The sequence below is a fragment of the Festucalex cinctus genome, chromosome 9 (genome assembly GCF_051991245.1).
Source record: "Festucalex cinctus isolate MCC-2025b chromosome 9, RoL_Fcin_1.0, whole genome shotgun sequence".
Taxonomy (NCBI): domain Eukaryota; kingdom Metazoa; phylum Chordata; class Actinopteri; order Syngnathiformes; family Syngnathidae; genus Festucalex; species Festucalex cinctus.
In genome coordinates, this window is record NC_135419.1 from 18,563,603 (window position 1) to 18,580,306 (window position 16,704).

General features: G+C 37.0%; 2 protein-coding genes across 2 annotated transcripts; both read right to left on the minus strand.

Moving 5' to 3' along the window:
- Positions 1 to 264: 264 nt before the first annotated feature.
- cd40lg (CD40 ligand) lies at positions 265 to 5,416 on the minus strand. Its single transcript, XM_077531969.1, has 4 exons — positions 5,072 to 5,416; positions 3,602 to 3,626; positions 3,139 to 3,210; positions 265 to 1,976 (listed from the first exon to the last, which is right to left on the minus strand). Exons 1-4 carry the CDS (start codon positions 5,270 to 5,272, stop codon positions 1,600 to 1,602), a joined length of 675 nt encoding a protein of 224 aa, XP_077388095.1. The 5' UTR covers positions 5,273 to 5,416; the 3' UTR covers positions 265 to 1,599.
- A 5,016-nt stretch (positions 5,417 to 10,432) lies between these two features.
- Positions 10,433 to 14,840, minus strand: vgll1 (vestigial like family member 1). The gene is made up of 3 exons (XM_077531971.1): positions 14,646 to 14,840; positions 13,275 to 13,477; positions 10,433 to 11,711 (listed from the first exon to the last, which is right to left on the minus strand). Exons 2-3 carry the CDS (start codon positions 13,462 to 13,464, stop codon positions 11,296 to 11,298), a joined length of 606 nt encoding a protein of 201 aa, XP_077388097.1. The 5' UTR covers positions 13,465 to 13,477; positions 14,646 to 14,840; the 3' UTR covers positions 10,433 to 11,295.
- Positions 14,841 to 16,704: the final 1,864 nt, after the last annotated feature.

Sequence of the window (16,704 nt, forward strand, 5' to 3'; positions counted from 1 at the left end):
TTAAATGTCTGCAGCCTCACTGAGCACTTCACTGCAGTGACAATTTTCATCTAACCTCAAGTCTGCTTGTAAAGGTTCTATGCAATTATTATTGTATTGTTGCATTTTTTTTCTATCAGCACTCTGTACTTTACATTGTCATTCTTTTATTAAAAATTTCATATTCTGAGCGTGGTTGGTTTGACAAAGGAAATGGTGACTCTTTTGATCCTTACCATACATCATGGAAGGTGTTGCAAGCAGACTACACGCACGCACACGCACACGCACACGCGCACATCCTGCCGGTATGTAACTTTCACTTTTTCCGCACTGTTCACATGTGACCAAGTTGTTCCAACAAATGCACAATTTACAAGACAATAACTGTTTGAGTGTTACGGTATATTTATTGAGGTGCTTGCATATATAACCCATGCTTGTGTAGCTTGTGTTTTTTTTTTTTTTTTTTATACATGTTAACCCCAACACGGGGAGAAGCTGAGATTTGAACCCAGAATCTCAAAACTGTGAGGGACACAAACACTCGGCTACCATGCTGCCCTGATTTCTTTGCTTTTTAAAAAAAAAATGTAATTAATATTAGCATCTATTACAAAACATAAACTAGATATGTTGGGGGGAAAATGTATTTGTTGCAGTTGAAGTACAAACCACCGTTTGCGCCATATAGTTGAAATATTTGTAGCCGTTATATATATATATATATATATATATATAAATCACATTTATTGTAATTCACATTCTGAATGCTACATAGTGCTGAAAAGTTTTTAAATAAGATTTAAATATTCAATAGTGCGCTTTCAGGAAAGTCACAACACATTTTATAGTCATTTTTTCTCCATACAATTAGTAAATTAAAATGTATACATTCAGTAATTAAAAATAATTTGTTTAAAAAAAAAAAATACCATGACACGCCTGTTAGAAACATCTGAAATTCATTATAGAATGGAAAAAAGAAATAATTGAACACGTACAGGGAATTCTGACCCGTTCCAAATAGCACCTGGCTTGTGGTGTAGAGTTGAAAACAAGAAAATGTCAAGAAAGCCTACTTGAACACCTAAACTTCACGCAGGCTTAATTGGAGGCACTTTAAGTGGTAGCAGGTGTGTGCTGACTCCCGTTTTAGTAGATTTTTTTTTTTTTAATTATGATCACATCCCAGTTTTTAGAGGGTGTGCACACTTTTACAACCACAAGTTTGTTTGTTGTCATTTTCTCAAAAAGATTCAAATATGTTTTCGTAATTAAGTTAAACAGGTTTTCGGTCACATTAATGGTGGAAAATATTAGAAATTATTTTGCTGGGTGCCTTTTTTTAATTTTTTATTTATTTTATTTACATCTCAAAAACCTGCCACTTAAAAGGGATGTGTAGACTTTATATGCAGTGATCTCATTTTTCAGAGGGATATATTTGGTTTAAAAAAAAAATAAAAAATCAAACATAAGTCCTTGAGCACAAAAACTTGTCCAGCAGCCCAGCTGTAATGAATAATAATAATAACCACAAAAGAATCATTCTCAGCGCTGTCTTGAAAAGTTTGTCCAATAGAAATAAATAAAGTTTCGTCCTCTCGTCCACACCTGTCAAAGTTTGTACATCCCAAAGCTGGTGGCCGTCTCGCTGTAGTCCACCAGGGACAGGTCCTGCACCCACAAGCTGAGCTGATTCCCCCTCTCCAGCGAAATCACCTCCCCCGTGGAGGCGGTGCACAGCTGGGGCTTGGACCCGGACCCCGAGGCGTCGATGCTGCAGTAAGCCCGCGTGGCCACCGTCTCCTCGGCCGACTCGCCGCGCCGCAGCTTGACGGCGCTGGCCAGCGGCCTCTCCAGGTCGCCCTTGGAGAAGGTGACCCTGGAGAAGACCACGTAGTCCCCGGGCTGCAGGACCGTCAGCCAGCTGTTGTGGTGGTAGTTGATGTTGCTTCGCACTGAGTGTTTCATGTCCCACTCGAGGTAACCTGCTGGGGAGCGAAGAAGACGTCAGCAGGTCTGTTAAAATTGGTATTCTCAAACTGCGGTCTGTGATGAGCAAGAATGTTGTAGTCTGTAAAATACTAAAAAATGAATACATAAATGAGAAAAGTGTTGTGCACCTTGATCTGTTTGCATATATAAACAAAAAGCTTTTGTTGCCTGTAACTGCTTCCTAAAATCTTTTGGAAGTGCACAGCACTTATCCACTTTGATGGACAAGTAAGCACCATGTTTCAACTCTGAATTCCTTTACTCGTTTTTTTTTTTTTTTTTTTAAATTGACAAAATATAAATTGACAAATCAGTATCAATTGTCAATATAACAACAACCAACAACGAACATATATTACAAACACACGTACCAGTTCAATGTTACATAATTATAAACTAAAATTACCTGTAAATATAATCCTTAATAAAAAAAAAAAAAAAAAAGAGAATTCAACAAAACAAATTAGAATATATATTCAAAACATGTTGACCTTTCTTATTGTTTACAAATTTAAGAGATTTAATATCAATCAAAAATACCTTAAAGCATTGAGTAAATTTGAAAAACAAAGTTGCTAATATCTTTCTTTGTATGCAAACCAACTAATAATATTTGATATTGATCTGTCTACGTAATTAACTCTTATTAACTCTGCAGATGTCATTCAATAAGCTCCAGTGGAGTGCGCCATCTTCACGCCTCCATTTTGAGAGACAAGTACCATTTTCCTCCTGTATTTTAACACGGTAAGCGAGAAAAGGTCGAACTTACTAAATACTTTTATGTCCAATATTAGAAGAACATATGTTACGATTACGAAGAATGAACATCAATCCAATTTTGTGCGTAGCTAGCTGCTACCAACAAGTAAGCTAGCAAACTTCGACAAATTAGCCGTGTTAGCTAGCTACCTGTTAGCTACCGAAGTTGTCAATCCTTCATTTTCAAGACAATTATCCCGCAATCCATTTTTAAAGTAAAATTCTTGCACTGTACGATCTTTTAGTAATCTTAGTACTTTTGATTTATTTACTTTGATTTTAAATCATTCGTCCTTGTTTGTTGATATTTTGCTCAGTGAAGCACATTGAGTTTGCAAGCTATGCCTCGTAAAAAAAGAATACAGTAAAAGAAAGCGGTTGAGGTGATTTGCTTACATGTTGACAAGTGTGCTCGGTTCGCCACAATCATGCGGGCGAACGTTCTGGAAGAACTTTGTTGAAAAATAGCTGCAACCAACACAAAACATATTTACATTTGCAGTACATATATATTATATCTCCAGTTTTACGTGGCTAACTCGGTGATTCCCAACCACTATGCCTTGAGAAATAATCAGCATTATCAAATTTCATTTATATTGTCCGTGAAAATGGTATTTAGTTACTACATGTTTATCTATACCAGTGAAGTATAGTGAAAAGCAGAACAATTAAATGTTCCTTTAGATGGCAGAAGGTACAATAAACCTGTGTATCCATTTGTTATCATTCACACAACACTATCTTTTTTGTTGTTGTTAAACTACTATGCACATGGCTCAAAAAAGTATGGGAAACACTGGTCTAGCTCATGTTAGACAAGAAAAAAAAGAAACGAAACAAAATAAACATACTCTACCTTCAGATAACGGTGGCGGCTTTTCCTGTTGGGTTAAAAGATAGAACATGTGAAAGGTCATTGAGTGGTCCCAAAATTAGGTACACCTCCAATCTTGTGAAACAAGAGCTGCAGCAAAAGTTATTTAAACAAACAAAAAGAAAAGTTTTAATTCAAAATACGAACGTGTATCATGGCTGTAGTGTTACGAATATGTGTAATGTATTAGTCCATCTAATTTGCCTCTTAAAGACACTTTTTTTGATTGAAATGTAATTTGTTTTTGCTGCAAAGCACGAGAAATGCGTAGCCTATTGAGGAAAAATTGTGCCGCTGTAAACATTATCCACTGGACTAATACATTACATGACAAATTTGCTTTAAAATTGAGTTACAGATTATTTTGAATATTTCATTTGATGAATTCATCTTGCTTATCTTATTGTACTTTCAGTCCACAAATTACTGTAAATTACAAAACTTAAATGGAGTATCTTTTCTAAATATGAATATAAAAGTGCAATACTGTACATTTGTTTGTCACATTTTGTTTAATCACGCAAAATGTTGCACAAGACTTAATGAACTTGAAATGAAAACTGAGTTTATTTTTTAATTCAATATGTTTTCTGATTATAAACTGATTATAGTATAACATTTTCATACACTAATTTTATACACATCCTTGACTTAAGGGGCCACTTATAAATATCCTTTAAAAAAGAAGAAGTACTTTTTAATCACATAACAAGTTCTAGACTGTTTTTCTGATTACAATTTAATGTTATCTATCTTGAAATATTTTGACAGTACAGGACTGTCTCAGAAAATTAGAATATTGCGCTAAAGTCCATTATTTTCTGTAATGAAAAAAAAACAAAAACAAAAAAAAAACATCATACATTCTGGATTCATTACAAATCCACAGAAATATTGCAAGCCTTTTATTATTTTAATATTGCTGATTAGAGCTTACAGCTTAAGAAAACTCAAATATCCTATCTCAAAATATTGGAATATTTCCTCAGACCAAGTTAAAAAAAAAAAAAAGCCATAATGTTTGGCATTTTTGCTTATTTAATTGCATTACAGAAAATAAAGGACTTTATCACAATATTCTAATTTTCTGAGACAGTCCTGTACAGTACTGGAGTCCGTATTGTCTTTATTGGCCAAGTATGCAAAAATACACTTGGAATTTGCCTCCGTCAGCAAACAGGCCACTTTAGCAACATAAGATATCCAGTATTGCGGTGATCATTAGTGTATATTCATTGACATTATTGCAATTACTTTTAGTTACACAATCACATATTTTTGTTGGTACTTAAATGTAAAATAAACTCTATTTCTGAGGTCATCAAATAAAATGTTTGCTCAATGTGACACTGAAAAAAATACAACTTAAAAAGTCCGTCTGAAGTGTTAAGTGAGCAAACCTATACATTGAAAGTTTCCCTCACTAAGTGAAAGCAACTATTTTTTTGTTACCGTTCTGCCCATGTAGTAGAGGAGGTAGGCGAATCCCCCCGCAGTGAGCAGCAAATGCAGCACCGCGAGGCCCAGAAGAGAGCGAAGCAAAGTCTTGTTGCGGCCGGCGGACGAGGCCTGAGGCTGGAAGAGCACCTGAGAGTGGCGTGGGGGCAGTGGCGGCGGGAGCGATGGCACGCCGCTGTGGTACGTGTCGATCATTTTACTGGAGACGAGCCGGTCAAAGTGGCATCACGTACGCTTTCACGCTGTCATATGTGAATCGTCGCTGCAGCGTCATTTTCCCTTCTTCTCCTCCTCTTCTTCTTGGCGGTGATGGAAAAAAAAAGTTTGCTTTCATTTGCATTTCCTCTCTTGATGAGGTGAGAAATCAACTCGGCAGCATCTTCCTTTCGCACAAAGGTTAACCTTGAAGGCCCGCCTGTGGCCTAAAAACACTACAGAGGAGGCGCTACAGCAGTGTTTCCATGTCAGGCACATTTTTATGCAAAATGAATATTATGCTTTTATGATCCAATGTAAAAATAATACAGTGGTACCTCTACTTACGAAATTAATTGGTTCCGGAAGAAAGTTCTTAAGTAGAAAATTTTGTAAGTAGAGACGCATTTTCCATGTAAATGCCCTAATCCGTTCAGAGCCTCCCAAAATTCAGACATAAATGTTTTATAAATCATAAAAATGCATCAAAACATGTAACAAATACATGTTACAATTAGATTATTGCACAATAAATGAGACTTCTGCGTAATGTAAAAAACAAAGAATAGAGTAAAGAATAAAAATGATGGTCATTTACCTTTTTAACTGCTGTCCTCATCGTTTTTTGCCCTCTTTGGTTCATGTTCTCTCTCAGAAGTGTTTTTTCTGCCTGGTGTTTTGCAAAGAACTGATCCAAGGATGTTTTTTTGTTTGTTTGTTTGTTTGTTTGTTTTTTGTTTTTCTGAAACAAATTCTGAAACGTCATGGAAACTTCCGGTATGGCGAAGCATCTTTCCCCCCCCCCCAAAAAAAAAGGCCCGTCTCGTCGTAATTAAAAACTTACTGTGCCTTCATCAATCACCAATTGTTTGAATTTTTGCACAAATTCGTTGGCCGTTAGTTCATACATTTACGAAAAATCGGAACACTTCATGGGCCGCGGTATGAATGATGAGGACGCTGTATAGACACCGATCTAGTATCTAGGCTCATAGATACCTATGGTAGAGGTTCCTCTTAGCCAATGGGATGCCAGAACGATGCACAAACACCGATCTAGTATTTACGCTCATAGGTACCTATGGTAAGAAATAGCCATAGCCGAAAGTATTTTGCGTTCGGTAATGTATTTTTACCTTCGTATCTAGAAATTTCTTTCGTAACAAGAGGCAATATTTTCCCGTTGAGGCGTTTCGTAACTCGAAAATTTCGTATGAAGAGACGTTCGTAAGTAGTTTAGTTAGTTATTTTCTTAGCTTATTTCCAGCAGTGTCAAGCATTTTGATACCTGGGAGTTTTTTTTTTTTTTTGGTCACCATTTATGGCAATTTGGTACTATGGAACTATTTTGAACTGATTTGAGAAGCTTCATTAAGACTAAAATAGTGCTTTGCCGTCATCTTGTGGCATCCTGTTGTTAAGGAATTATATTGAAGTGTGCTGAGGATCTTCATTAAGTTTGACAAAGGGTTGTGTTGCTGCTTCGATGCCAAGGAATTATAAGTGATCTTCGCAGCATCGTTTCAGTAAAAGAAATGATTGTCCTCCCACAGCCCCTTGAATCAGTGGGTGCTGGTGTCTGTGGACCTCACTTTGCTTTATCTATCCTTCCCTCCTTCCTCTCTTTAGTTTTTCCTCTGGTCACTTGAGATCTCAATTTATTGGAAGTTTGAGGTTTCTGGGGTTGGCATAAGACTCTGGTTTTGTAACCACGCAGGAGGGGTTTTGTTGGTTCTGGATTTCACTTTGATGGATTGGATGTACTGGCTTTCATGGATCTCACTCTGCCTTATCGATCCTTCCCTCCTTCCTCTCTTTAGTTTTTCCTCCGGTCTCTTGAGATCTCGCTAAATTTGCTGGAATTTAGAGGCTTCCGGGGTTGGCGTAAGACTTTGATTTTGTAATCATGGGGAAGGCAGGAAGTGTTTGGTCGGTGCTGGATTTCACTTTGATTTATCTTTCTTTTCTCTTTATTTTTTTCTGACCTTTTCTCTGGTCTCCTGACCATTTAAACCTCACGACTCTGGCAAGATTCTGAAGTACCTGGTTAAGGCGAAGGGTAATGGGATATTTATAAGGCTTTAGGTGAATTAATGAGTATAAATTTAAACGTATTTGCACGCGCACGCACGCACGCAAACGCACGCACGCAAACGCACACACGCAAACGCACGCGCACACACACACACAAAAAAAAAAAAAGAGCAATGATGATAAGACGTTGAATCGGTAAGACTACCGAATGAACAATTCTGAGCTCTAAAAAAATAAAAAATAAAAAAAATAAAATAAAAAGAAATGATTGTCCGCCATCTTGTGGCGTCATGGTGTCAACGAACTATGTAGATGTGAGTTGAGGAGCTTCATTTAGTCAAAAAGTCGTGCTTTGCCAGTTGCCACCATATCTTGGTGTCAGAAACTATTAATCACGATTAATTTGGTAATAATGGAAATCACAATTAGTGCAATCATATGTTTTTTGGTACAAAAAAAAAGAAAATGTTTAAAACACGTAAAAAAAATATTACGACAAAAAAAAAAAAATGTTTTTGAAACACAATCATTATGCAAGTTCCTTTTGGACCAAACAGGATTTATTAAAAACAGTCATTAAAAAAAACTAAAAATAAAAAAATAAAATATATATATATATATATATATATATATATATATATATATATATATATATATATATATATATATATATATATATATATATATATATATATATATATATATATATATATATATATATATATATATATATATATATATATATGAAAGGTGTAAATAGGCTATATAAATTTAAACAACTCAGAATTTTTATTAATAATCTTTTATTTGTGTGTCCGATTATACCAATTTTTTTATTATGGAGTGTAATAATTGAAATTGTAATTGAATTTTGATTAATTGTATAGCCCTAAAAGGAACTATGTAGAAGTAAATTGAGGAGCTTCATTTAGACCAGGGATCTCTTGAGTTTGGTCTTCGAGAGCACCCATCCAGCCAATTTTTAGACAAAAGTAGTGCTTTACTGCCATTTGTGGCATCTTGGTGCCAAGGAACTTTGTTGAAGTTGGTTGAGGAGCTTCATTAAGACTGATTGAGTGCTTTGCTGCCACCTTGTGGGATATGGGCGCCTTGGAACTTTGTTGACGTGAGCTGAGGAGCTTCATTCAGACAAAAGTAGTGCTTTGCTGACGTGTGGTTATCTTGGTGCCAAGGAACTTTGTTGAAGTTGGTTGAGGAGCTTAATTAAGACTGAAGGAGTGCTTTGCCGCCACCTTGTGGGATCTGGGTGCCCTGGAACTTTGTTGACGTGAGCTGAGGAGCTTTATTCAGACAAAAGTAGTGCTTTGCTGACGTGTGGTTTGTGCCAAGGTAATATGCTAAAGTGAGTTGAGGAGGCCCAACTGTTGCGGACTTAGGATGTGCCGCCTTGCTATGAGTGCAGCATTCTTATGAGAACCAGGTCAGGACTGTGTTTTCTTGCGACTCAGCTGGATGTACGCTAGGTGAAGCGTGAGCGCATTGCGGCCTATTAGCGAGACCACGCGGCGACTGTGACATTTGTGAAACGTTGAAATTGGAGCATGGGGCCCACACATTGCTCACCACCAAGCTAACTGTTCAAGGAAAAGCGAAGCTCGAGTCGTTTGTTTTTGTTTTTTTTCTCACATTGTTGGCTTCACAGTGCGTGTGAAGGTTCTGTCGTGTCCAACAGTCGAGGTTGTGCGTTTGAATCTCTGCTGCCAGACTTCCTGTGCGAACACTCTTGTGCTGAATTGTGGCGATTATAGCATGAAACTTACCTTTAACATTTAACTTTTCACAATTTTTGGAGTTTCTCCTCCTCACTTAACTAATTGCCTTTATTCTTAGCAGTTGTTAAATGGCACAATTGCAACATGCAGTTAGCTAGCTAGCTGGCCCAAAAATAGGTAGCCACTTTAGAGCGCCTCATTGTTGGCTGTGAGTGTCATGGTTTGAGAAAACACCAGATTGGGGTGGGGGGGTTCTTAATTGACAGCTGGACCGGGGCTCTTTAGAGCGCCTCATTGTTTGCCATGAGTGCCTGCATGTCAGTGTAAGTGAAGGTTATTGAGTTGCTTTCTCATCTATGAACTTAAAAAAAAAATCCTAAGAAATCCTGATGTAATCATAATTTATTCTTGAAAGGGGTTACAAAAAGAAGGAAACTTATTTCGTGTGCAAAGAAGTTTTATTATTTTCGTTAGTAGTTATCAAAATAAGTATTGTGTATATACAGTAAATGACAGTAAAAATGCATCTTTTTTATTTCAGACTCTCTACTAATTTTAAAGGGATACTTGACCAATTGAGCCATTTTCAGCAGTAAAAAGTTAATATTTAGCCCAGAATGAATTTGATAATTCCATTATTTTCCATTTACAATTAATAGCTTTCCTTCTACTGTTTATGCCTATAAGAATAGTTGACGTTTCAATTTGTATGTCTTTGTGAAAAAAAGAGAGAAATAGTAATGAGCAAAGTTTTCTGTCGTATGAAGCTTATTTTATGTCAGATGAATGATAAAGGTGGCAGTACATTAATAAAAGTACTTTAAAGGAACATTACAATAAACAGCTTGAAGCAAAAAACACTTTGCCTCTCATTTGGAGGGCTCTTAGCTATCTGCCCAACTGCATTCAGGGAGTGTTTGAACTTTGAACACATAAAAAACAAAACAAGACAAAAAACGGCCAACCTTAATGCAGGTAGGAAATAAGATGAAAAAGTACAAAGTAACACAGAAGCAAAAATACTGCTATTTGACAGCTCAAATAGAATGTCACGTTTTTTTTGTTTTTGTTTTTTTTGCAGTGGCGGTCCTGAATACCGATTTCAATGCTTTCATGCATGCAGATTTGAATTAAAAAAACTAACACTGAACACTGAACACTTGAACATGGAGCTCATTGACAAAACTCATGAACAGAAAACACGATGCAGATGAGTAAAACCTTTTGTGGGTGTACACATTTAAGACAAGGGTTAATTGGTAAAGAATATGTGTACTTTTCCTAAGGACCCACTCATATTCTTAATTATCAACCATTATTTGCCAAACGAATGAACAAAAAGCCTATTTTTTTCGGAAAAATAGCCCTACAGTCACAATAATTAAATCATCTATCCTATACATTTATTTATTTATTTATTTTTTTAGAAAAACACATTGTAATACAGTATTACGAGCATAAATGTGTTTTCATTTTTTCTTTTTCTTTTTATCTTTACAAAAACTAACTTAGTGAAAGTAATTAGTTTATTATGTTTCTTTTATTGATACGACAGCGTATCAGGGCCACGTATAAATAATTTCTTTAGAGGGTGGGGGCAATATTCCGACAAAAAATATTAAAATGTATATTAATTTGTACGTTTATGTTTACAGAATTATTATTTACACGACTTGACTTGACATTTTGCTATTTTTATTTTTTATTTTTTATACAAGTATCTAAGTTGTTCTGTTGAATCTGCTGCTCTCCGTCTTTCACTTGCATTTACCTAAAGTGTGCTACCTTCTGATTGGTTAGTGCTAATCAGCTGATTGGGGATCACAAAATGTTGGCGCTCGAGCTACCAGTAAAGTTTAAATTAAGAATGAATCCGTCTCCATTCTGCCTTTTCATTTTATAAACGAATCCTCAAATGATTATACTACAGCTATGCTACATGTATTTCTCAGAAGTTTCTGAGTTTTTTTTTCTCGTAAATCTGCCACTTTATAAACTTACAAATCTGCCACTTTAGAAAGTCGCAAATTTGGGGGGGTTTTTCTCGGAATATTGAACCCGCCCTCTAAAAAAATATTTATACGTGGCCCTAATACACTATCATATATTGACACAGCAGTGTGCTTAATGAAAATGAGACAACATAATAATTACTGGCAAATTATTTTGCTCACCCCCAAGGTTAGCTTGCACTCCAGTTCAACGACAACGTAACAATCATTTATTAGCAGGGACAACAAAGACACGCTAATGGTTCTAATGATGTCCATTTTGGAAGCTCTGATAGCCTCCAAGAAAGCCTGACTGCACCTGCTGGATTGCGTACGAAGGCTTACCGGGCTCAAAGCCTCCGGTGGCCTCCACAGAGTCTCTAAATCCTTGAGGCGCCATCCAGTTGGCCAGATGCTCCGCCTTAGAGCCGGAGGCCACGCCGGGCGCCATCTCGGCGCGGTCGCCGTGCAGAAGGTTGAGCAGCGACGAGGCGTACTGCTGCCCCGTCAAGCTCAGATCTTCCGCCGAATACGGCAAGCCCGACGACATCTCCCCGCTCCTGCTGATGAACGGGTGCCACGGCCCGGCGAGTTCGTCGGCGGGGGCGAAAGACAAGTGGTGGCCCGCCGCTGCCGCCGGCGGAGGCTCGGCTAGGTTGGTGTGGCAGGCGCTGCTCTCCTCTGGTGGGGATATGAACATCAGTCCCTTATGTCACTTATTCCCAACCACTGAGTAATCATCTGCCACAGGAAATTGCACTTAACTCATTCAAACCCCAAAACGTGTAAAAACGTTTTCTAATACTTTGTCATTCACTCCCAAAAACGTCTTTTTACGTTTTGTGTGTTTTTGTTTTTGTTTTGTTTTTTGTTCTTTTTTTTTATGCGAGAGCATACAGAAGACTTTGATGCAGCTTCTGACATGTGGCTTAAAGAAATGGTAGTTATTACAAAAAACGGCCAGCAGGTGTCAGCAGAGTATAATCAGCCAGGGCCATGTTGCAACAAGCTCTTTTTGACAGTTTTCAACAGGTTTGTGAAGAATTATGAAACTTAGCTATATTCTAATGCTTATTGCTACAAAATGTAAACAGATACATTTTTTCCTGATGTAAGAAGAGACTAATCTTTCTTTGGGTAGGTTCCATGTTTTTTTTTTGTTTTTTTTTTAATAGCAATAGAACACAATTTTCTGTGGGCCTTGCAAAATCAGTCAAAATCCAGTAAAACAGCCGGGAGCGAAGGGGGTTGCTGCTTCAGTGGAAATGGCTGCAAGTGAATGAGTTAACTGGACCAAAAATTATTACTCAAAAAACACAAGAATATCTATTTTACAGTGACCCCCACTTCTTCTCAGCTTGGAATTTACAGATTCACATTTGTGGATTATTTATGTTGTTGTTGCTTACTGTATGTATCTGTTAATATTTATAATAAAGTATATTTCCTTTATCTATGCTCAAGCCAAAGCAATAAAAGTCATGCTTTGCTGCCATCTAGTGGCATCTCGTTGTAAAGGAACTGTTGAAGAGAGTTGAGGAGCCAAATTTAGACAAAGCTAGTGCATCTGGTGGCAAACCGATGCCAACAAACTACGGGGAGGTGTGTTCAGTAGCTTCATTTAGACAAAGGTACTGCTACAGCACCATCTTGTGGCATCTTGGTGCCAAGGAACTATGTTGAAGTGAGTTGGAGGTGCTTAATTTAGACAAAAGTAGTGTTTTGCCAGCATCTTGTTGGATCCTGATACCAACGAACTAGGATAAAGTGAGTTGAGGAGCTTAATTTGGACAAATGTAGTACTTTCATGCCATATTTTTTCTTGACATCTTGATGCCAAGGAATGAAATTGAGATACATTTGGACAAAAGTAGTGTTTTGCCAACATCTTGTGACATCTTGGAGCCAATTAGCTATGTTGAGGTGAGTTGAGCATCTTCATTTAGTCAAAAGTAGTGTTCTGGCATAATCTAGTGGCATGTCCGTGCTTTGAACTATGTTGAAGTTCGTTGAGGAGCTTCATTTAGACAAAAGTAGTGTTTTACTGCTATCTTGACCTTTTTGGGTGGCGGCCTGACAACAATTGCTACTTACTTTCAATTACCACTTCAACTTCTGTATCCGCTTATCGTGAGTCATACAACTGAATAACAGCAAAGCGTTCAAATCAACTGGCCCAAAAGTCAATTGAGACCATCTCTTCCTCATTTCCTTACACAAGACTTTCTATCTGTGCTCGCTTACCGAGCTTGATGTTTTTGCGCATTTTCTTGGCCTTGACAGCTGGCGCGTTGTCCTTGGCCTCTTTGCTGAGAGCGCGGCTGAAGTGAGCGTCCACCATGCTGCCGATGTCGCCCCGGAAATACCTGAGGATCACACTGCGGGAGTGCCCCTCCACCTTGACCGGCACCGGACTCTCCATGCAGTCCTCCATGGGTCAGTCGGCACTGAAAAACACGGAGGACAAACGCGCTAGGTAGGATATACGTACAGTATACGTACGTGAACATTTTATTTTATTTTTTTTTAACAATGTTTTTATGCTTGGTGCTTCCCAACCATTTTTGATCAAGACACATATTTTAAATTGAAGAAAATCTTGGTTGATTGGCAAACAGCACCTCACACCCCCCACTTTTAACTAATTTGCTCCCAAAGATGTATAAATACGTTCTAGTTTAAATGTTTTAGTGTCCCAAAGACGTAGGGACTCTAATCTTTCTTTTGGTAGGTTCCATGTTTTTATAGCAAGAGAGCACAATATTCTGTGGGCCTTGCAAAATCAGTCCAAATCCAGTGAAACAGCTGGGAGCGAAGGGGGTTGCTTCAGTCAAAATGGCTGCCAGTGAATGAGCTCAAGATGGGGTTCCTCCAAATTTGTTTTCTATTTTAATTAAATCGGCCTTACAAACAAAAAACAAAAAAACAGACTTAGATCACACCACAAATGCTAATAAGAAATCATGCATTTTACCTCAGTTATTATTTTCCAAATATTGTTTTATTATTACATTATTTTCTACTTTTTTTCCAATGAATGTTTTTACTTTTTGTTTTATCTTGGTCTTACTCCTGGTAATTGATCTAGTTACACGTATTGTAATTTTTTCATTTGTCTATGTTAATGCCGTGGTAAGCACTTTGGTCAACATTACACTCTAAAAAGTAGTGGATTGAATACAAATACTATGAGTACTACTTTAAGTGTACCGCAAGTTCAAACTTGTTGAATGGGCAAGGGTAAATAATAATAATAATAATAATAATAATAATAATAATAATAATAATAATAATAATAATAATAAAATTAAACTAGAGGTCAAATTGGACTCCACAAACATCACATTGTAAAAGGCAGTAAAGAAAAGTAATGTGCTAATTAAAAAATAAATAAAAATGCACATCTTATTAAGTATATAACATGTACTTTACACACACATATTATTATATTTATTTATTTTTTGTCCTATATATATGCCCTATGCGCTTAAGCGTCACGATAACCTCGGAAAAGATGATTGAGTACAAATGAAGAAATGATCACTTATTGTTGTACATTGTTTGTTGTAACCAGTCATGTTAACGATCAAAAATACACATTTGAAGTCGTCTTACCTGACCAAAGGCGCGAACAACAGGTGCGTCGTAACTTTTGCTTGCAAACTTGATGTCGTTTACCTACATGAGCAGCTACCAAAATTTCTGGGAAGATTTTGTTGCTCGGCTTCGCGTTAAACCGTCCGTCATTGATTGGGTTAAAAATAACAACGGCAGCTTTCTTTTTCTTTTTTTGTATAGTGGAGCGACCAAACATATCGCTCACTGATGTGATATGTGAGCTTGTTAAGGGTGTGTGAGGTGTTTTGTGCTCAACTATGAGCAGAATGTCATCCAGCAAGTTCAGCCAGAATCCCAAACACTCAAGGCAGATGAGGGGAAAAAAAAAAAATCCCCGAACGCAACAAACATCGCTGCCAATAACTGATCAAAATGCGCAAGCCTCTGTGAATTTAGGAAAAGAAATGGAAAATTCTTCCAAACCGGCCAGAAAACATCGACAAACACCATTGAGAGACTTGCAAATAACTTTTGAAATTGTTGCACTGTTTACATAAACAGACAGAAATTGTTAAACAATGGAGACTTCTTTTTTTTTAATGCGTGAAAGTCTCATATATTGAGTATTTTGTTCAAGAATCAGGTAAAGAAGACAAAAAGGAATAGTAACTAACACCCTTAGATGACAAGAGGGAAAATAGTGTGTCAAGTTTCTTGCTTAACTCTAGCAGCATAATAAGAAGAAGAGGCAAAGTTTAGTATCTCCAATTGGGGCACAACTGGTATGCAAAGCAATAATAAGAGACTAAAAGAATGTTCGGCAAGAATGCCGGAAAAAGTGTTTGACAAGAACCAGGGGAAAGTTATTACGTTAGCCAAGAAATGGGAGAGAGAATGGGTGTCAAGAGTAACTGTTATGTTAGTCAAGAATCAGGGGAAAATGATTTTAGACAACAGTCAGGGATTATTGTGTCAGTTGCAAAGCAGGGGGTGGGGTGGGGGGGGTTGACAGTAGTTATGGTCAGTTGTGATTTAGGGAGAAAATATAAGAGGCAAGAACCAGGGAATTGTGATTATTAATCAAGAATCAGAGAAAAAGTAACCTTGCTCTCGCAAGATGAATTCTGGCGGTATTTGTGAGTTCACAAACTCCGGAGAATACATTTTGTACCACTGCCGCTGATAACCGCCGTTCCCGAACCACTGGTGGGTCGGACCAATCACAGAGCGACATTATGTTTGGGGGCGGGATATGCAACTGTGACGAAACCAGGAAGGAGATAGCAAACAAACCTACCATGGACGAATGGACGCTGCAATTACTGTAATTCTGTTCTCGCAGAAATACTCACCTTTCCATTGTTGAATGTTGAACAGCCAGAGGCACTTTGCGCATTTCTAGCTGGTAAGATGTTCGTGCTTTCCCCCCCTTCGATATGAACGAAGACGAAATTTTCACCCATAGCCGTGATTGGTTAAAACAAACGTGCAGAATGTCGCAACGTCCAATCAGCTCGAATTATTGTACAGAATGTCACGCCTTTTCCCGACCAAATGACTGTGGAGAGCTACCAGAGCGATTGCCAGATTGGAGAAAAAGTATATTAGACAAGAATCAGGGAACAGTAATTATGAATAATAATATATTATTATAATTATATGATATTATTTTTTTATTAATTATTTTATTATTTAATTTATTTTTAGAATATATAGAATTATAGAATTTTATATAATATATATTTATAAATTAAATTAATTTATATATAACATTAATAATATTTTTTCATTAACGGAAAATATATTTTGGAGAACAGTCCAATGATTATGTTAGTCAAATATTTGGGTACATGTAATTTTTAGATTCACAAGTGTGCTAGTCAAGAATAAAGGATTGTTTATGGCAATCGTCAATAAACAGACGAAAGTTTGTTAGACAATAATTAGAGAATAGCAATTGTGCTAGACAAGAATCAGGGTTAAATGTATAAGGCAAGAGTCAGGGAATAGCAAGTTTACCAGAATACAGTAAATCAGGTTAAAAATGTGTTCTTACAAATTCTCTGAACAAAAACAAATTTGGAAGGGTATGGTAGACAGACAACAATCAGGGAAT